General features: G+C 36.7%; 1 protein-coding gene and 1 long non-coding RNA gene across 3 annotated transcripts in view; both read left to right on the top strand.

The window, feature by feature from the left end:
• Window positions 1-22,452, top strand: part of LOC124281694 (sterol-4-alpha-carboxylate 3-dehydrogenase, decarboxylating-like) — a 47,057-nt gene that overhangs the window by 21,294 nt on the left and 3,311 nt on the right. For both annotated transcript variants that reach the window (XM_046717685.1, XM_046717760.1), the window contains exon 5: window positions 22,007-22,143. In XM_046717685.1, the coding sequence (XP_046573641.1) occupies window positions 22,007-22,143 (137 nt within the window). The remainder of the gene's footprint in view (window positions 1-22,006; window positions 22,144-22,452) is intronic.
• Window positions 598-10,985, top strand: LOC124281840. The gene is made up of 3 exons (XR_006899993.1): window positions 598-692; window positions 7,900-7,908; window positions 10,976-10,985. It is a non-coding gene; the product is annotated as an uncharacterized LOC124281840 (long non-coding RNA).

Below are 22,452 nucleotides of genomic sequence, written 5' to 3'. Positions count from 1 at the left end.
GTTGCTCAATAGTCTGTCTGTATCACAGGACACTAGCGACCTTATCAAACCTTATCTTGTTCAGATTTATTAGGTGGTGGGCTAGCCTAGTGGTTAAAGGGTTTACTCGTCACTCCAAAGACCAAGGTTCGATTTCCCTCGTGGGTACAATGTGTGAAGCCCGCCCTGATATTGCTGGAATATTGTTGCTAAAAGCGGGGTAAAACTAGACTGAATTTGTGATCATAACTTTCACTAGTCTTCATTCAAGTCATCAAAACATTTTTTTCTTCCTTTTCCGTAGTGTTTGTTTGTTACTTACTGACCCATATAACAACAATGAGTTCTCATTTCATTAACTCATACCGTGTGGCGGACTTTTTTAGAATTGGTCCCAAGCAACTTACGGTATATGACTGCAGATGAGCTGTATATACGAAGGCTCGAGAAAACATTCTTTAGAAAAGGGTTGGTTATTGTATACGAAGACTTTCTTCAAATGTTTTTTTTGTGGTGATTAGAAAAAAATTACATCAAACCAATTCATGTGAGCAAACATGAGAAAAGAACTCTCAGTAAGGATGTGAAGTTTGCAATTACATGTCACTAGATGTGATGACCCAAGGTTTTTTATAAGGTATGAATAAAATAGGCTTTCAGATACCATTGTTGTTTCCCAGCACCAACGGACATCAGTCATTCTGATAGAGAAAGTCTTGCAAGCTTGATTGAATAAACAATTACACATTGATAAATGTGTTATTACTTCGTACTTTACTTCTAAAAAAAATGTAAAAAAAATTCCTTCCTACCTACCTACCCTAAATTTTAAAGAGGTGTAATCGGAACCACAACATTTTTTTTATTTTGCCTCATACTGATTTTAAGTGGTCACTTACTGGATTTGGCAGTCTGACTCAGCAATTAGTTGATGGCATGTATAGTTTGGCATGAAATGCATGTGGACCCGTTTTTTTGTAAATATCTCTTCATCCAATGACCCAATCGATCTCAAACTGTGCAAGTGGATGTTTTGTCAGACAACCTAATCACATTGTAAATCACCGATTTTATGCATTTGTATTAAAGAATCTGTCTATGTAACTGTCAACAAAATCAACAGCAGAACGCAGAATGCTTGCAGAGGGAGGGAGCAAATGACCTGTAACAGCGGCAGTGTTGGGTCATAAAGGTCAACGTTTGTCAATATAGGTCAGCTATGCACGTGACAGGTATGAAGAGGTGTTCATTTCTAGCAAATAGCCGGCGAATGACATCTCTGATGGCCCTGATGTCAAAAGAATCTAATTTTGGATGCCTACCTTTTTGTACAAGGTTTTGTCTATTGGTTGTTGGTTTATTTTTCACAATTGTTAGCACGATGTTCTATTTCATGCCAAGAGCAAAAGTTGTACGTCTCATGTAATCCGACACCTTATAAATCGGTTTGCTACGTTTGCTCTCTTTTTTTAACAAAATTCAACACATTTCTAATTAAACGTTTAGCATCATCTGAATACGCTTTCATGATGACAGCTAGTTGATAACCAGTTAACAAAACAAATACATTTTAATTTGTTGCAAGCATGTAATTTGAATTGTATATGATGAGCAATAAGGCATCTGCTTTACTTTAATAAATGTGGGGGGAAAACATTTATTAGGAGAGAGCCTTGTTTTTCCCTGCAAACTACGTGAAAGGTTCTTGAACATAGAAATGAGTACTGCTTTCTATGTTGCCACTTTGGCAAACAGTGTGCATGTGAAATTTACGGTAAAAATATGCAAGTGTTTCTCGGAAATGTCAGTGTTTGTTGGCATAGATTCTTGAAATACATAAACATTTTTTACAAATAGTTTGCTCCCATTGTATCATATCACTGGATCCCATATACCTCACCTCACCTCACCTCACCTCACCTCACCTCACCTCACCTCACCTCACCTCACCTCACCTCACCTCACCTCACCTCACCTCACCTCACCTCACCTCACCTCACCTCACCTCACCTCACCTCAACTCAACTCAACTCAACTCAACTCAACTCAACTCAACTCAACTCAACTCAACTCAACTCAACTCAACTCAACTCAACTCAACTCAACTCAACTCAACTCAACTCACCTCACTGTCTTCAGTCACAAATTCCATTTTCTGGATAGAGAGCAAAATCTGCTCGTACATTATAATAATGGACCCCTGGAAATTAATAATGACACCAGGCATTCACAAAAAGGGTGAACATGTCCTGCTCTAATGGCAGCACCAGCCATTCACACGTTATGCCAAAAAAGTAACTACAGTCGAGCACCGTTGTGTCGAACTCTGATAACTCGATATCTCTTTTAACTCAAAAGGATGTCTCAATATTTCGGATATCTCGATATGATTTCATGGTCCCAACAAGCAAAATTACCCTTTTAACTCAATATTTGCAAAGAAACTCGATATTCACCTACCTTTCATGGGCAAGATTCCCTCTGAACTGATGTTGTTTAAACACGGTGTGGCATGAATCAAAGGGATCCGGTAGTGTAAACTAATGAGGGCTAATTGAATTGAAGGTGTCACTTGTTTGTTATTCAATTAGGATTAATTAAGAAGGAATTAATTAGGAAGTACTCACTGTTACGACTAAACACTACTGATAACAGATTATAGTTTCGAATCAAAACATACTGCTGGTTTTGTGTAATCACGTGACTGAGCATGTGATGGACACTGGAACATGAACTGTATCATGTGTGATTGCGATCCCTGTGAGTAAAAATGTATATACAAATAAATATACATAAAATCTACTTTTTGTTTTCTTTCATAGTGGTATGTGATGATATGCCCTAGGTGGGTGTCTCAAAGTTCGGATAACTCGATATTTTTTCTTGGTCCCATGAATATCGATGCTCGACTGTATTTACACCCTGTGCTGCACAGTACTTCTCCAAGCGACAATCAAATTATTGATGAACCAGCAAATGAAGTTATTAATTCTGGATTATGACTATTGTAAAAAGGTTTGCCTCTCAAACATACCATCACAAATACAGCACTATGGGTGTCATAAACTGAAATTTAGTCATCAGCAAATATATCCCAGTGTCAAAATTCTATCATTAATCAAAGAAATCTTATCATAGTCACACATCTACTCTTTCCATAGACATGTTAAGCCCACCCACATGGAAACATTTATCAAATTGCCAAATACAGCATAATATCGGCATAATCTGTACCCATTGAACATCAAGTACTCTTTTACATGTTGACAAAGCTGGAAGCTTTAAGCCTGCGCCCTTCCACTTCAGCAGGTAGATTCAGACACTGTCTCTCATTTGGACTTGTTACATAGGCTTTGGGCTTATCTGATCTTTAATAGATTCTGTTAAGATTTTCACTACCTCTGGATGTAAATGATTGGGTAAGATAAAAGGAACCAAGCCTTTTACTTTGGTCACTTGACTGGATAACCTTCCAGCATGGCACTTGAGTAAGACATAGTTGTGCCTTCAGAAGGTAAAAGAGAACTTTGATTTGTGAAACACATACTTTGTTTTTTGAAGCTGTGACCTGTCTTGATATATGTGTTGGTTCACCCTTGCACTGATATAACAGGCTTGTATACTAAAGCAATAATTGGATTTTTTAGTTGAAAGTGTGCACCTACTGGTTTGGTTACTTTTTCTGGAGTCTTAACACCTTTAGAAACATTTGATGTTTGACCACAAACTGAGGAATTTGTGTTAATCTGGAATACATTTATCAGGATGAAGAATAATTTGAAAACATTATTTGTCATGGCCCTACAGTGTTTTGCTGGAATTTCTGAAAGTTGAACAAGCTCATGAAGGTCATCACCAGCATGTGTGACACCAAATTCAAAGTGATGGGCAGGTTAGTACGTTTGAGCTTCTTTATTTGTGTCTTCGTTGGTGTTTCATCTGATAGTGGAAGCTGCCCCATGGAGTGCAACTGTAACACAAGGACAATGATAGTTACCTGTGAGGACAATGACTTGATGACCATTCCTAGTGGTCTGCCAACAGACATGTACACACTGGTTATTTCTGGAACAGCGTCGGTGCCATTTGACAAACTGACCAATCTGAAGCGCCAAGATGTTAAAAATGCTAAAGATTATCACACAGTGATTATCACAAACACAGCCCTTACGACCATTGATGCTGATGCTTTTCAGGATTTGCAGGAATTGAGAATGCTGACTTTGAAAGATAACAAAATGTCCGAGATTCACCGTGGAACATTTAACAACCTGCCCAATCTGGACTCTTTGGATCTTAGTGGGAATGAATACTGTAAAGTTGAAGCAGGAACCTTTGCTAATATTCCATCCTTGCATTTCCTCTACCTGGGAGACATGAAACTTGGTCATATTGATCTGAACAGCTTCCAGCATGACACATCTCTTCATGTTTTGGACCTTCATGGAAATGAACTCAGAAAACTTCCCAGGGACCTCTTTACTCCTGTCACCAGCTTGGAAACACTGGATTTGAGTAACAACAAGTTGAAGATCCTACCAAAAGATTACCAGTCATTTTTGACAGGTCTTGACCATCTGGATTTGTCAGACAATCCCTGGCAATGCAACTGTGCCTTGGATTGGATGAGGAATCTTCCTCAACTTTCTTCAGCCAAAATAGGATCCCACACATCTGTTGAATGCTATGGACCAGATCGACTCAAGTTCCAGAACCTTGTCGACATCCCTTCATCAGATTTGCTATGCATTCCTCCAAATGTCACCTGTAATGGACCTTTTACTGTCCAGACTGGGGACCCAATCAGCATCAGTTGTGAGACATCCGGAGATCCTGAACCATATGTCACCTGGGTTGTCCCAGACTCTACAGTGCTGGATGATGATCACAAGAAGACTGGATACAGTGTCGAGGGAAATGTTCTGACCATACAGTCAGCATCCAGTTCTGATAAGGGTAACTGGACCGTGAAGGCCTACAGTGTTGGAGGATCTGTCAACACCACAGTTGTGGTAGAGGTGGAGGAACCAGAAGAGGTTGAACTTGCTGAAGCTGATACTGACATCATGCCCATCATTATAGGTAGGAAAACAATTGTGTTAAACACATTAAGATCAGGAAAATGGCATGTTTTTTTCTATTTAGAATTTAGCTGATTTTTCATTTTGCGCTTTTAACTGCTGTCCTCATCTAAAATAAGGTCATAAAGTAAGTGTAGTGATTACAAGACCAGACCAATTTTCCCTCTGTTTTTAACCAATTTACCACTTCCATGCTTTATTAGCATTTGAATAGTTTTTAGGTTTACATGAGAAATACAAAATTGAAAACATCACTCTTGAAAATCCACTGACACAGATCTAAAAGGCATAATTCTTATAACTGATCATTGAAAATCTATTATGACACCAGGTGTTCTCAAATGTGTCGCAACCCATGCTTGTCGTAAGAGGCGACTACTGGGATCGGGTGGTCAGGCTCGCTGACTGGGTTGACACATATATATGTAATATTCCTGTGCTGTGATTCAACAGTCAAAAAGTGATGTCATATTATATGACATCACTTTTTGACTGTTCATCATAGCATTTCAACCCGTGAAGGTCCGGGTTAGAATATTGATCTTCAGTAACCATGCTTGTCGTAAGAGGCTCACTGACTTGGTTCACACATTTCATCATATCCCAATTGCGTAGATTGATGTTCATGATGTTGATCCCTGGATTGTCTGGTCCAGACTCGATTATTTACTGACTGCCCCATATAGCTGGAATATTGCTGAGTGCGGCGTAAAACTAAACTCACTCACTCATTCAAAATGTGTAAGAGAGTCCAGCACTGATTTCACCCACCTCTTATACAATGTTCATTTAAAATGTAAGTGTAAATTCGTAAGTTAACATGGAATGCATCATATTTAGTGAATCTAGCTACTTATATGTATGGCATTATGAGACTTGAATGGTGAAACCATGATTGAAAAGGTTAGTTGTAGGCATCATGTGTCCTGTGCAAAAGCTGGCCCTGATTGTACATTGCTAAACAAGGCAGGAAAATTCAAGATTGGTAAATTCAAATTATGCTTTTTTATTGGCCAGCCTGGAGCACATCCTTTTGAATTTATGTGTACTGATCTTGATGAGGCACAGATATGAATGCAAACTGTTTCTTATATTTCAAACTCTGATGGATAGATGAGATTAAAATATCTTGACATTGTTGAAGATATTGCATGTAAACGCCCGACCATTTCCAGGCTCAATTAACTGCCAAGACAGATTTCATTTGAAATGCAAAACAGCTGTGAAAGTGTATGATCTGATTGTTGAAAATCGCTGAATGAGTGAGTGAGTGAGTTAAAATTTATAGTCACATCGGCAATATTTCATCCATATTGTGACTTAAAAAGTTATAAATTAACAATAAACACAATTACGTTATAAAACACCTGTCAACGAAGGACAGTAAAATAACTAGATTATCACAGGTATAAATTTAAGACTAGTAATTAAATCTAAAATATTTTACCTATAAATGACAATACAATATAAAAACAGGCTATAGATTGCCAACAACTGCAGGTAGATCACCATACTAGGGACCATGGGGACTTACAGTACATTTGCTTCCTGCATGGGCCCTAGCTGGATTTACATCAACCCCTCAGCTGTTAGCAATTTAGATATATCTAGCCATACATTAAACTTACACATACATGTATTCTACGATTAAAAAACGGAAAGTTGAAATTTACTTTGAATGTTTTGGGACTTACATACCCTCTCAGGAGGACAATAATTTTACAGTACTTTAACCCCCCTCGAGGATCGCTGAATGAAATATTGTAATGTGTAACAATGAGGTAATGCTTGATTTGATGAACAAAAGAATTCAGATTCTCATGTTAAAGTAAGTCTACATGACAACAGTAACTGTTTCTGTGTATTTGTCTACCTTACCTCACTACCATACCTCTCATGGTTGTACATAATTTACATGATAAAATACGACTCTGTCATGTACATAGTTTGCTTTTGAAAATAGCAAACTTTGGATAAAATTAAAATCACATTAATACCAGAATTTAACTGAATTAAATTAATTAATATCAGGGATCAAATTGGTCTGGCATAACATGCTTTTGGTCACCTTCAAATAAAGAAGGATTGATAACAGTACAATCCTCAACAGTTAATGTCAGTGTATGAAGTAAAGATACTGTATTATTCTGTATAGTCCATTCAATTAAGTGTTTTCTTATTACTGTTCAGAATGTTATCAAATATTGAAATGTAGATGTATTCATGCATGTATATGAGTATCCCACGATCCCTTCCTCTATCCAGGAGCGTCTGTGGGCGGAACACTGCTGTTGGCAGGGGCGGGGCTCCTGCTCTATATCAGACACAGGAAGAAGAAAGATGAAGTTAAGCCATTCAGGAACGATAATGACAGCGATGATGAACAACATCACATCAAGACTAAAAAATCAAGAAATGTGCCTCCTCATGCAACAAGGCTGAGATAATGTGATATTCACATTTATATGGAAATAGAGTTCAGCTTTATGCAAATATATGTTCTTCAAAATTAGTTTTGATTTGTCATTAAGACTGTTAGATGTAATTATTTGTGTGTTATTGGATTATTGCAATGTATTGGTTGTTCTTTGTTCATACTAAATTTGCTTCTCATCATATAATGAAATTATTTTTATTTATTTTACTTTTTATTCTGGGGGAAAAAGTGCTTGTGGAAACTACTTAGATCAGATATATTTTAAAAATGACTTGTTTCCACTTACAAATATCATGTTTTAAACAATATGTTTGTGTATTCATCATTGTCTATTTCTTTCTTTTTTAAATTTTATATATTGTGGGTGATTTCTTTGTAATATGGTAATTTGTGTCAGGCAAGGTAAACATGGTTTGAAACTCTTCATTTTTAAACATTTGTATTGCAGTGTAAATGAAAACCTCAATTGTCAAGTTTGATTAATTTTTGTCAGAATTTGGAACTGTGAAGCTATTTTCTTTATAAACTCTCAGCATACCAAGTTTCAAAGGCTTTCCTGTACTAAGCTGTCCCCAGAACTATCTTTTGTTATCATGACAACGATAATAATTCTAATGGCTACCTTTTTTGTCTGTAGTTTTCACTAAACGAGTAGGAACATATCTTCTATTACGGTGTATCCTGGTTATGTAGAGAGCCAAAGACAGATTGGTGTACCTTAATATTGTGCTGTATTTATGAGATGCAGAACGAAACTTGCAGAATGAATACAAGAACTTTCTCCTTAAATATATGTAGTACCAATTGTATTTTTTAATAATGACATAAACTAATATGACTACTTAGAAAACATTATATCTAATTTCTTTTGTAGTAGATTTGAGATTGAATATCAATAAATGTTGAAAAAACATATTTAAATATTCAATATTACCACGTTCTTGTGTTATTTATGTTTAAATATATTATATAAGATTGACATAACCACGCTACTGAAAATTGTGAATTGTGAATGTGAATGTGAATTCATTGTGAATGACACCACAATAACTATTAATCTAATCCCTGTACAAATGGTACGCATCATACCAAAAGACGTTAAATTATGGTACTTGTTGGTCCCTGCCTGGCGCTCGGCATCAATGGGTACATCAAGGACTGGTCGGCTCGGAGTCAGTATAATGTGTCTGAGTGGGGTATTCATGCTTCACTGCAGCATGGTATCTCAGTTGGCTAGCACTATAAAACCAGCTTCAGTCTGGGCTAGTACAAGCAGCTGCACCTACACATACACACGCATGCATTTCGTCATATGAGCGAAATATTCTCAAGAGCGACGTTAAACCCAATTTCACCTCACCTCACCTCACCTCACAAATGGTTAAATGAAATATTTACGAGGTTCAACTGGTTGAAGAAAGCAAATTGTGGGGACAAGAATTAAATTATACCTTAACAGCTCAGGAAGTGGATACCTTTACAATTACGGATGTTAACATTTAAGGTACACTTATTCACATCATTGATATTTGCGTGATGTGATTGAATATCTGTACCAAGTAGTAATAGCTATGTATCTCTTATATCTCTTATTATTCACAAAACCAAAATGATTAAATACATGTGAGCAGCAGACTTAATTGTCTTCTTTCTAATGATTATGAAACTGATATTTTGTTAAAAAAATAAACTGCAAAAGGTTGCCATGATATTTCCATAAACACAAACAAATTTAAACCACAACCACTAATTGCTGATTGACTGATATTAGAATTGGTGAGGCTTGTGCTACAGTTTTGCGCTGAAAGATGTCAATAAATCTTGTTTCTTGTTTTTGGTGTGTCCATAAGCAGTCTTTCAGCTGTTATTATTTACATATTTCCTTCAGAGTTGATATATGTTTCTACCTTTCTGTAGCTACAAATGTAAGGTAGGGTGTGACATGACCTTTTGTTTATCTCCTTAAGTTCAAAATGCTGAAGTCAATTCTAAAACAAATGGGTGCACAAGTACTTCTGTTTATGGAAATGATTCATGAACATTCTTTATGAGGACTGTGGGGTAACTTGGCGGTTCAAGCTTTCATTGCTGGTCACATTAGTGTCTCTGGTTAGATTGCCGGCAGAGGTATACTGGGTAATGTGTTAAGCCCATTTCTGGTGTCCACTACCATGATATTGTTGGAATATTGCTAAAAACGATATAAAGCAACACTCACTCTCTCACTCTTATAGGTCCGTCTCCTATTCCCGCGGGTTTCTATTCTCGCGGTAAACACGATTTCTGCCGAAATTGCCGATGCGCGACACTTACCGGTTGTTTACATCACCGACTGGTAACTAGGAAGTTGACCAAGTCTGTGAGTGATCAAAATCTTGCAGTGTCACGAATATTGAGCAGTTTATACCAACTTGGACATACCATTACTTTTTCCCGCCCTTTCCGGCAGGATTGCTGTTACACACACTCAATAACGTTAATTCCTGGTAATACCGCGAGAATGGGAGAAGCCTTGTTTCGTCAATGGCGGATGGCATTGTTTATCACTGGGCTCACGAGTGGTAATTCACCTGATGGATCTAGCAGCTGATAGATGTAGATGTTAGAGGAGAAAACCCTTCATTTAAAAACAACTAACATTCATACAATAAGAATTGTTTGTGTTATTTTTTTCAGCCGATATCCGTAAGTACCGCGAGAATAGGAAACGCCTTCCTATATGAGACTTCAGGCCACACCAAGAGATTATCTTTAAGACAGCAAGGTATTAATGACAAAAATAAGTACAATTGACGGATTATAATTCAGGAGCATTTTCTTGAGTATCAGTTTGTTCAAAGAAAATTCTAAAATATATGTGAACTTATTTTAAAGAAACATTTTTTCCATCGACAAGAATTGAGTTTTTAACCTTCTGGAAATTTAGGGCATTGCAAACATGAACATGACTTGGTCTAACCTACATGACATAAGGAGCTGAAAATATGGTCCTGATTATTAGAAAAATAGTCCTTAAAGCTGTTTATTCTTATCAGAAAGTGATATACAATTTGTAATATATGTAAGCGTCATATTGGAATCGAATAGAACAAACATAGTATTTGGCTACAACACAAAACCACTCTGTAGCAGTTTATATCAAACATGGTTGACATTTTTTGCGTAGTGGGAGAGACTAATAATTACATAGATAAGTATCAAACTATTTTTATATACAGGTAATGCAGTCATTTTCTTGTTTGTCCCTAGTATCGGATTAAGCATTCTCATAGATCTGGTGCCATACCTCTTTCTGTACAATTATTCATTTAGATAAACTGTTGTATTAATTTCAAATAATTTGTTTTCAAAGATTTTAAGTTGCTTTGTCGCGGAAGTTATCGAGATACAATGCTTGGCTGCAGGATATGTTGCAGGGGCTTGAGTTTAAAAAACGTAGCCAAAGGAATTTCGGCAGTACCATATGCAGTGTTTCAAGATAGCCTTGGTATAAGTGGTAGCTTGAAAATGGTACCAGTGAAGATGTAACGTGTTATATTCGTGATTACACTTTCTCAGCCATTCCCTAAATGATTTTATGTGGTAAGTATTACAGTTGCTTATTCAATTATGGCACTATGGATTGTACTTTAATGCATTACATTGTTATGTTTAAGAAAAAAAAATAGTTAACATTTAAAGATAATGTGTTTACTTACCCCAATGAGGATTCCTCTTGAGAGAGGGCGGTAGGGTAGCCTAGTGGTTAAAGCATTTGCTTGTCACACCAATGACTCGGGCTCAATTCCTCACATGGGTACAAGGTGTGAAGCCCATTTCTGGTGTCCCCCGCCGTGATATTGCTGGAATATTGCAAACAGCAGCATAAAACCAGACTCACTCACTCCTCTTGAGAGATGCTTGAATATACTTAAAGGTCAGTCGCCATTTCTTGGCTGATTGAGTGTCATCATCCCCGTCAAAAGTGGGTCTTGGTCATAATATCAATCACTGGTTTGCCTGGCCCAAGGTTAAATCTTTACAGGCATTCAGCATTTAGCTGGAATAGTTCTGAAGACAGTATTAAGCAAAGGAAAGGAGCTTTACAAAATTTATGTTTTGATATTCTGAGGGTTCTAATGAATTCAGTTTGAGTTCATCAAATGTTATAAATGGTATAAGGCATTCAGAGACTTGCATAAATTTGTGATATATTTTCAGTAGTAGTGTAAATTTTTTATTTCTATTCATCTGCAGAAGTTTGCTGTTTGTGAATATGATGATTAGATGTTTAAACACACTTTCTACAATGATTAGAGCATAATCAGTTTTGTGATCGATGGTCTTTTTTCGGTTCAAAACGTCTAATATCTAATGTTGAGAATATCCACACTTGAAATCAGATGTTCGTAAAAGGGAAGAGCATGCCCTACCTTACCAGTAGATAGAAATAAGAAAATAAAAACAATATTTATAGTCAGTTTGGCTCAAAATCCGACTGATTAATTGCAATCTAACTCGAAAATTACTAAACATATAATGCTAGATAAAACACTAATCATAATCAAAACAACAAGCCAACTCTGTGATTTTTTTGCAGAATTTATGTCCTAAAAATAATAAATTGTTTAACAAACTATCATTAAAATTTTGACACAGGTCACTGTTTGTTATGAGGAACAGCCAGGTGCGCGAGAAAGGATGGAGACAGCACAGCACAGGTAAATGATTCAATAACTTTGTCAGCACGTGCCCCGTGTATACCTGGCTGTTCCTCTCTTTGCAGCCCTCCCTCGTAACAAATAGTGAACTTTGTCAAACTTTAAATGATAGTTTGTTAAACAACTTTTTATTTTAGGACATAATTCTACAAATAAGTCACAGAGTTGGTCTGATGTTTTGATTATGATCAGTGTTTCATTGAAGTGTTATATGTTTAGTAGTTTTGAGTTAAATTACAGTTCATCGATCGATGTTGAGCCAAACAGAATACAGTAGAACACGGGATATAGCGAACCACGGATATAAGCGTACAAAAACGGATATAGCGAACAAATTTAAAAGTCCGTCAACAGTCCTTTATAATATCATTGAAATTATCTGCGAATAACGAACTTCGTGAGTAGCGAATTAACGGCTATAGCGAACTGATTTACTACCCCAAGCCCAACTATCGGCGTGATTAGCGAACTCATTAGCGTGTCTGTGATGCAGTCGGCAAAATGAAGTCTGCAAGGCGTGGTGTGCAGAGCAAAATTGTGTACTTTGTTAAGCGTAATTAAGTTATATACATGTATTTTTTGAGATTGTTGTGATTGTTAAACATGTTCATGTATAATATATAATACACAACATAAAATAAACTTAGAATAATTGGGATGTAATATTCAACATCATCAGACTGGTGTATGGCCAGTGCTTCCAATATGCATTTCAAACCACATTTCATTAATCTTCTGATTAACCATTACGTGTTGTCCTGGACATGTGCTTTCATCCAAGCATTCAGAACTCTTGAATCAGCCTGGAATAAGAGCAAGCTTGTTAGTTTTGTATGTAATCAACACATTGTACTGTCACACACTGTGTTCATACTTTATTGAACAGTTATGGGAAGGGTGAAATAATAAACCATTGGGCCAATGTCTTCTCTTGTTCTCAAACATCACTGTAATATTCACAAACCTAAGCATCAATTTCAGTTTCAAGATTCACAAAGTTTTTAAGAAACAACCTGTTAAAAAGGAAGTGTCGACATTATCTCAGCTTGACATGTTTGTTTCTTAAATTAATATATTTCTAGCTATGCATCAGGTCAAATCAGCAATTTATCCATATGCAAGCAGGACATTTCTGCATTTTATGCCTGTGCCATTAGGTCATATCTGCAATTTCTGTCTATACCAAAGAGGACATATCTGCAGTTAATGCCTATAATAGGAGGATATATCTGCAGTTAATGCCTATAATAGGAGGATATATCTGCAATATATGCCTATGTCAGGAGGACAAACATCTGCAATTTATGCAAATACCTGCATTCCATCAGAGACCATATAATAGATTATTATATGGTCTCTGATGCCATATATGTGAAGGTAAATGGAATATGCGCTTATCTGTATACCACATATAATGTACCACACTCTGATATAAGTGTTGGTGGAACTTTCTATTTGTATATGTAGCATATATATTTATCCCCCCTCACATATAATACAACGGCTTGTGGTAATCAGGTTGTTAGCTTTTAAGGATTTTGGTTAGAATTGTTATTTTTCCCATTTCCTTGGCAACCACTGAGTTTTACTTTGGCTCGGTTCATAGTGATGGGTTTGTCCAGATCATATCTCTTAAAATAATGGATAGTTTTTTATGAAACTTTGCGCTCACAAAAAACAGGTTGTCCCTGGGGCCTTTTGCCATTTGAGGATTCTTAATGTTTATATTTTTTTCCTGTTTCCATGGCAATATGTTTGAGTATTACTCTGTTCATAGTGGTGTGTTTGTCTGGATGATGATTTTCAAAACTAATTAATATTCTTTCTTGAAACTTTGCACACACATCAGAATGTTTACAGGTGCCTTTATCTGTCTACAGATTTTAAATATTATTTGTATCTCATTTCCATGGCAACAAGTTTGACTTTGACCTAGGGATGTTTTTTCCAGAGCGTATCACCAAAACTATTGGTTTCTTCAGTACACACACATAATAACCAAATGGTAAACTATTGCTTTTAATTCTTAACAGAATTTTTGTTACACCTCTGTCTCTTTATATGTTTTCGTAATTTTATATGACATAATCTTGCATACTTATAGTTATATTCATTTAAATTGTAACAGACTGCAGCTTATTGTGCCAATTGTGTGAGAAAAGCTAACTTAAATCTTTGCAAAAAAGAACCTTATATACCAATACATAGTTCCGAATCAAAATTTCAAATTCATAAATTTGATTGCTCAATAACTAGTCTTGTATATGGGAAGACAGACTAGATACAAATACACTCATCATGTTAGACCAATCACTTTTGATGGACTTGCTGTAACAATCAGTTGATTTGTTGTTTCAAATTTGTGGGCGATTTGTCATTATCTGATGATGCTTTTTTAAACTGTTTTAATGTGTATCATTTTCTTCATCTTTATCTAAAAGAGGCCCAGTTATGTCAATTGGATCTTTTACTATTCTTTCAATGGGCGGTGGGTTAGCCTAGTGGTTAAAGCGTTTTCTCGCCACACTGAAGACCTGGGTTTGATTCGCCACATGGGTATAAAGTGTGAAGCCCATTTCTGGTGTTTCCCACCGTGAAATTGATGGAATATTGCTAAAAGCAGCATAAAACCATACTCACTCACTGTCCTTTCATAATCAAACTTGTCCTAGTAGAAGTAGTCAGAGGTAATTGTCCATGTCATGAGCATATATATATTCAACAGCAAAACAAACAAACATAAAGTGAACAGAACTGATTTAGTCTCGATAGTAGAAACTGGAAATGTTTTGTGTTTGAGTTGAACTTGAAAATGTTAATCAGAGTCTATCAAATTTCAGTCTACACCATAAAACTGTCACTGAGTCTCATTAGAACTGACTGAAATTTCCAGTTACATATCACAACAGCAGAATCAGCTTGTAAGTATTACAGTTAGATCCAGGTGTAACATAGTGTGTTTGTATGGCACCAATCTCCTGGTGGGGGCGTTGAGAGGAATAGGTGTATGTATCCGATAAAATTACATACAATAAAAATGTTCTGATGTCTGAAAATGATTAATAAAAAACAGTATCTAATTATTGAGTATTAAATCTTTATACAAAGTAACTGTTCTATCAATGAATATAGGTGAGCTTCCTAACCCATGGATTTAATTAATGTTTTCCTGCTAATAGATAAATGACCTTATAAATACCCCGATAAGATCTTAATAAAAATACCTGGGTCATGTCTGTGATTAATGTTTGGCACACTAATGCTGGATTATTTTTATACATCATAATCCATCTCCAGAATACAGGTTCTATACAGTGGTTGATTAATGCTTGACATAGGAATACTTATATATTTTCCAAAGCTCACCCAATGAATATAATTATGGCAATGCTTCGTTGTGTCAATGCCGTACTAAATTAATTTCCTTTCATCACAGAATTTATCGCCTTTGGTCAATAGCAGGAACCTAAAATGTTGTTAAGTCAGGTAACAAATTTATTGTTGATCTTCCCACAATAAATTCAACCTTTTAAAGGGAGACCTTGCTTGGATCAACTAGCAGTTCCAGCCATTTTATTTAAGTCCTTAGTGAGCATGTGAGTGAGTTTTATGCCGTTTAGCAATATTCCGACACTATCACACCAGAAATGGGCTTCACACATTGTACACAAGTGGGGAATCAAACCTAGAACTTCAGTGTGACGAGCAACAGCCCCTTTAAGTAATTGAACGCCTCCGTGGTGTAGTGATTAGAGCGTCCACCCGGAGAGCGGAAGCTCGCGGGTTCGATCCCCGACCGTGTCATACCAAAACACGTTTAAATATGGTACTTGTTGGTCCCTGCCTGGCGCTCGGCATTAATGGGCACAACAAGGACTGGTCGGCTCGGAGTCAGTATAATGTGTCTGAGTGGGGTATTCATGCTTCACTGCGGCATGGTATCTCAGTGGGCCAGCACTATAAAACCAGCTTAAGTCTGGGCTAGTACAAGCAGCCGCACATACACATACACACGCATGCACGTCGTCATATGAAGCGAAAATATTCTCAAGCACGACGTTAAACCCAATTTCACCTCACCTCACCTGGGCTAGTACAAGCAGCCGCGCATACCGCGTGCATGCATGCTCATCGTCATATGAGCGAAATATTCTCAAGCACAACGTAAAACCCAATTTCACCTCACCTTTAAGTAATTGAATACCTGTTGTTAGTGTACAAACAATGTTATGATGTATGGATGACAGATAATCTATAGTAATGTGTATTGGGTGTTCTTCAACTTGTTGTGATTAGTAAGTATCTATTTGTCAGGTAATGATTAACTCATACAGGCAAATTGGTCACTTTGATAGAAATCACTATTTACATGGGCAAAAGATTTCGGAGCTTTAAGTGAAACCAAAGGATGCTTTTGAAAACTTAAGTTATAAATCACTTGTAAAACAGGAATAAAATACATGGACACCAGATAGGGGAGTGTAAGAAACTTTTGAGTATCATAAGATTTAAAAATTTAAAACAAGAAATAATATTACTAAACATGTTCCTTATTATCTGAAATCTTAAAGAAAATCACTCCGTTTGACCAGCTGGTGACAAATGAGTACAATATATAGAGAATAAAAAATACCAGGCTGAAGTTTTAAGTACTAAATTTCAAATACATATCTTAATGCATGTGCATTAAGAGGTATATTTGATTTTGTATTTGTGGGGATTTAGATATGTTAGAAAGCAAGAGTAAGGGTTCAGCATGTGCGTCTATTTATCACAGGTAATTTGACGCAAGTGGTATTTCACTGGCCCTTGTTATCAGGCTGTAAACTGTGAGCTGCACTGACACACCTGTCGCCATGAAGTATTCGCAGTAAATCTATTAGGATAATAATTGAAAAAATTGTTCAAACAGAATTTCTGTTGACATGACACTGAGGTATTTGAAGTCTTAATAGAAACGTTTATGGGATTATGGGATAGATGTGTAGGTATTACTGACGCATAGAAAGGTTTCATGTTTAAAAAACGTTCATCATATCAAGTCAGCAGTTAGCTTTGGACCACGCGTTTGATTTAAGATGGCTGTTAAACATTTTTCTGTCTATTAAAAACAAAGACGCCAGTAATGACATCAGTCATTTAATGGTATAGTTTCGTGGGTGAACAGGTGATAACCTCATCAAAAACTTATCATTGCCACTTTGACTTGCAATTTCATGCAGGCTTTTTGTCAAGATTTTGTAATATGAGGTTAATTCATATGTATTCTTCAATCTTGTATAGATTTCCATGGTCAGTACACCTAAGTACAAGAAGTTAGTGAGGTTGAAATTAGAATAAATGTGATAAAATTGAAAAAAAAAAAGTTTTAATAATCCCTTTTGTTGAATTTAGGGTAACTGTAAGTTGATCTTGACTGACTGACTGAGGTTTTTTTAGGCATTAGTGGGGGACACCAGAAATCTCAAATTGTACAAAACCCGGTGAATGCTACATTGTATCTTGTCTCATAAAACATTGTATGTCATAAAAGTTCAGAAATTGTATGGAAAAGTACATGCAACTCCATATGTTATTAACTGGGGTAGAGATCAGCGTAATTTGGGTCCTTTACACAATCTAAATCTGAGTATTGTGATCAACTGTCAATTTGGCCATCTCCTTCACAGGCCTGTCCAGCGCTTAGCATTGCTGTGTACTTGTAAGAGGCCAATCTGTCACTGGTGTACTTGTTACCCCAACAGAGGCTATAGTTCAACAGGCCCCATAATAGCAACCCCTTTAAGGGAAGTATCTTATTACAAATTTCCTTTGCTCATGAGTCATCGTTGTTCATGCTATCAACCACTTAACCCACCTAACCTGTGGGATTCCAAGTAAGAACTGAACTAATGAATTGGGTGGTCAGATTTGGTTGATAGTGTGCTGTCGTACCCTGATGGCATGGACCACTGTGACTGGATTGTCCTGTCCACATTTAGGATAGCGGGTAGTGTGGCGAGCACAGAAAGCTATACTCACCAGGGCTCCAGATAAGGGCTGTATTGGCGTATATACGGATATAAAATATGTACGATACGGTAGGAAATAATTTAGAAAACGTAGCAGATACGCACCACAGCAATGGTGTACGGTCTTAGATTCATTTACAGACGTATTCATCTGAAAAAGTATTGTTTTATTGTGTGTTTACCTGTTTACACAAGAGTAGCAATGTTGTGGTGCATATATGAAACGAAACACAAGATTACTGATACTCCATTAAATTCTGTTCAGTACTCTATAAGGTTTTCCAGTACTCCTGTATTGAAAAAATAAGGAGTACGTACTCCTGATGTTGAAAAATTATCTGGAGCCCTTCAGCAGTTGTCACCTATTATCTTTGATCATTGATATATCGTGGTTCAAAATCACCAGTTTTTTTTACTTACATATGTTACAAATTGCTTTTTGAAAATTATATCTTGGCACACTAACACTGCAACAATGCATATCTGTGATATTATAGCACGGTCACATTGCAATATGATATCACTTTTCGACTGTGACATAATCTCACAGTAATGTTACAATGTGACATCACTTTTCAACTGTGACATCATCTCACAGGAACATAACAATATGACATCGGTTTTCGACTGTGACATTATTTCACAGTAGTATTACAATGCGACATCACTTTTCAACTGTGACATCATAGTATAGGAACATTACAATATGACATCACATTTTGACTGTCATCATCTCACAGTAACATTAGAATGTGACATCACTTTTCGACTGTTACAGCACAGGAACATAAGAATGTGACATCACTTTTCAACTGTGACATCATAGTACAGGAACATACAATATGACATCACTTTTTGACTGGGACATCATCTCACAGTAACATTAGAATGTGACATCACTTTTCGACTGTGACATCATAGTACAGGAACATTGCAATGTGACATCACTGTTTGACTGGGACATCATCTCACAGTAACATTAGAATGTGACATCACTTTTCAACTGTGACATCATAGCACAGGAACATAACAATATGACATCACTTTTTGACTGGGACATCATCTCACAGTAACATTAGAATGTGACATCACTTTTCGACTGTGACATCATAGTATGTAAACATTGCAATGTGACATCACTTTTTGACTGTGACGTCATCTCACAGTAAAATTACAATGTGACATCACTTTGTGACTGTGACGTCATCTCACAGTAACATTAGAATGTGACATCACTTTTCGACTGTTACATCACAGCACAGGAACATTAGATTGTGTCATCACTTTTCGACTGTGACATCATAGCATAGGAATATAGGAATATCATATTCCTATGTTCCTGTGCTATGATGTCACAGCTGAAAAGTGATATGATACTGTGATGTTCCTGTGAGATGATGTCACAGCTGAAAAGTGATATGATACTGTGATGTTCCTGTGCTATGTCATAGTGTAATATTCCTGTGGTGTGATTTAACAGTCGAAAAGTGATGTCATATTATATGACATCACTTTTTGACTGTTAAATCACAGCATTTCAATATGATAGATATTGTCTGCAAGTGGCAGATATGTATGATGCAGTTGACGGTATTCTAACAAATACAATACTACTTTAACAGACAGGCTCCACATTTTGGACAGCACTTAAGGCAGTCATGTCACTAATATGTGGTAGTTTGTATTTAGTGGCTTAGATACACACAGCATTCATCATATCTGAAGAGTAACATGAAAATGCCATTTTTGTCATGATGTATTTTAAGTAGCTTCATATGACGGTGATATCTACTTATCATCAAAGGAACCGAAGTGTGTCACCAGAGGTGGTGAGTGTCACTTGTGACACTATCTGTACCCTCACACATTCAGGTAGCCCTCAAACCACTATTTCACCTGTGGCTTGAATGTATGATTTATGTTAAAATACCCACAGGGGTCTGTCCCCTTCAGTCCAAGGTAGTGTTAAGAATAAGAATATAGTGGTGGACTAAACAGCATTGTATATTCTAGCATATTCGACAGATTAGTACCTAAATATTAACAATCTCAAAACAGCGGAGTCGACTAATTTATGATCCCAAACTGTGTTCCACTGGACATATTGCTTGCGTGAGATCAAACAATATCTCCTAGGAGATATCGTTTTGACAGTAGATTTTGTACAAATTGCCCTGACGTCATCAATTACATGAGTCACAATGCTGTGACATCAAAAACCTGATGACGTCACAATGCTATGACATCGCTGCACTGCAAGTCTAATGGCATTACCGTGTTCAGAGATGTACATTTTTCATTGAAAACTTATTGAGTGAAGAGTGATTTTTTATGATTAATAGAATCTCACCCTTGTGTCCTCTGATATCAAATATGTCAACAATCGTTGATAAAAGTAAAAATATCCTTGGCAAGCCTCAGATATTTTTAACTTTATCAACTTGTGTTGATATGATTGATATCAGTAGACAGTGTGAGATTCTGTAGTTATCAAATAGGGATGTAAAGATAAAAATGTCAGTCTGAATAGTAGCATTACAGCTTCTCACACTGCAGTCAAAAGATTGTGTTTGTAAGTTTATCACTAAGAGGTTGATAGATTACACTCTTCATACAAAGTGGGGGTTTTTTCCACCTAGACAGCAACCTTTGCCCATATGGTTCACTCTAACACTTGAGCAATTGTTATTTTGCTGCTTGATCGTTCTCTCTCTCGGTGGGGTAGCCCAGTGGTAAGGGTGTTCGCCCGTTGAAGACCCGGGTTCGATTCCCCACATGCATGGGCACTATGTGTGAAGCCCATTTCTGGTGTCCCCAGTGGTAATGTTGCTGGAATATTGCTACAAGCGGCGTAAAACTCTCTCTCTTTACCATGGTTATGAAGTCATAGATGTTAGGATGGCGTCAGTGAGTTCAAGATGTGTTGCCACACTTTGGTTTTCTCAGCCATGTCAACTTAAACATCTCCAACAGAGATTTGAAATGAAAATGAATTGTTTGTGAAGCTTTTGGAAACTGAATTTTTGTCCGAGAATGTTTTTTAAATTTGAAAAGGAAAAAGGAAATATGGTTTCATGCTACACAATATAACTCACTGCTTTTATTACAGGCAAAATGAACACACAAAATTCACAGATTCATAAACACACAAACATTGTAATTGAGCAGTGTGGGTATAGAGCTACATGTTGCACTGAGCAAGATGGTGGATCATCTAGACAAACGTTCTTGGAGTATACAAACACCTGGTACATGCTGAATTGTTGCCAATACAGAACTAAAGGTTTCCCCAAATGGATAAAGTTATTAGAAGATAGATTCCTTGATAGTGGGATGAGAAAAAGTGAGGAAGGGTGCAGAAGAATGGCATGCAACACAAACTGCAGTTTTGTGAAAGGATGGTGAAAGGATGCTGAAGTGGCACCAATGGCCAAGGATGCTCACCAGTTCAATTAGCCATGTAACCCTTAAGCTTTCATTTTAACAGGGAGTTTTTGTAAAACCTCAAATTGACATTTCAGGCATACCCTATAGCTATACCAGCTATTAATGATGGCTACTAAAATATGTTCTACATCCTTCATTGGTAGTATAATACACTACTTTGTTGAAATATATTCTTTACCCAACCTAAAGGTATACAATACTAAACTGCAATATATTCTGCACAACACATTAGTGATATTATACACTACTTAGTTGCAATATATTCGTCACCCTTCATTCATGGCATAATATAATACTTAGTTATACTACGTCCTTTGCCCGTTTAATGGTATAAATAATTGTTCCTTCCAGGAAGTTCTCCAGGCCAATGGTGCTGACCTCTATACAGTTGCCATCCGACCTCATGGGATATTTGGACCCCGTGATCTTCAACTGGTTCCCACAACAGTAGACATGGCCAGGAGGGGGAAGTCAAAGTTCATCATTGGGTAGGTTTCTAAACAAACTGACATAAATGTCATGGATGTCATGGACTTTCATAAATGTAACATAATTTGCTTTCAATTGTGGATATGCTTGAAAATGCAATTGCTAGCTCTGTGGAGGTTTGCAGGTCAGGACACTTTTATCCTTTGTGTAAAGACAATGCTTTCACGGTCTAGTAGATAAAGCCTCTCTTCAGAGAGGGAAAGGTACATATTGTTTTCTCATGTGGCACTGAAGTCCAAAACGTGGTCTGTTGGCTCAGGCTCAATATCCTCTGCGTGATTGTGTAACCAGATTAAACTGTTGCATCT

The sequence above is a fragment of the Haliotis rubra genome, unplaced genomic scaffold (assembly GCF_003918875.1).
Source record: "Haliotis rubra isolate DU_JTF1 unplaced genomic scaffold, ASM391887v1 Scf1, whole genome shotgun sequence".
Taxonomy (NCBI): domain Eukaryota; kingdom Metazoa; phylum Mollusca; class Gastropoda; order Lepetellida; family Haliotidae; genus Haliotis; species Haliotis rubra.
The sequence above is the reverse complement of the archived record's forward strand: the minus strand, read 5'-3'. Positions and strand labels throughout refer to the sequence as shown.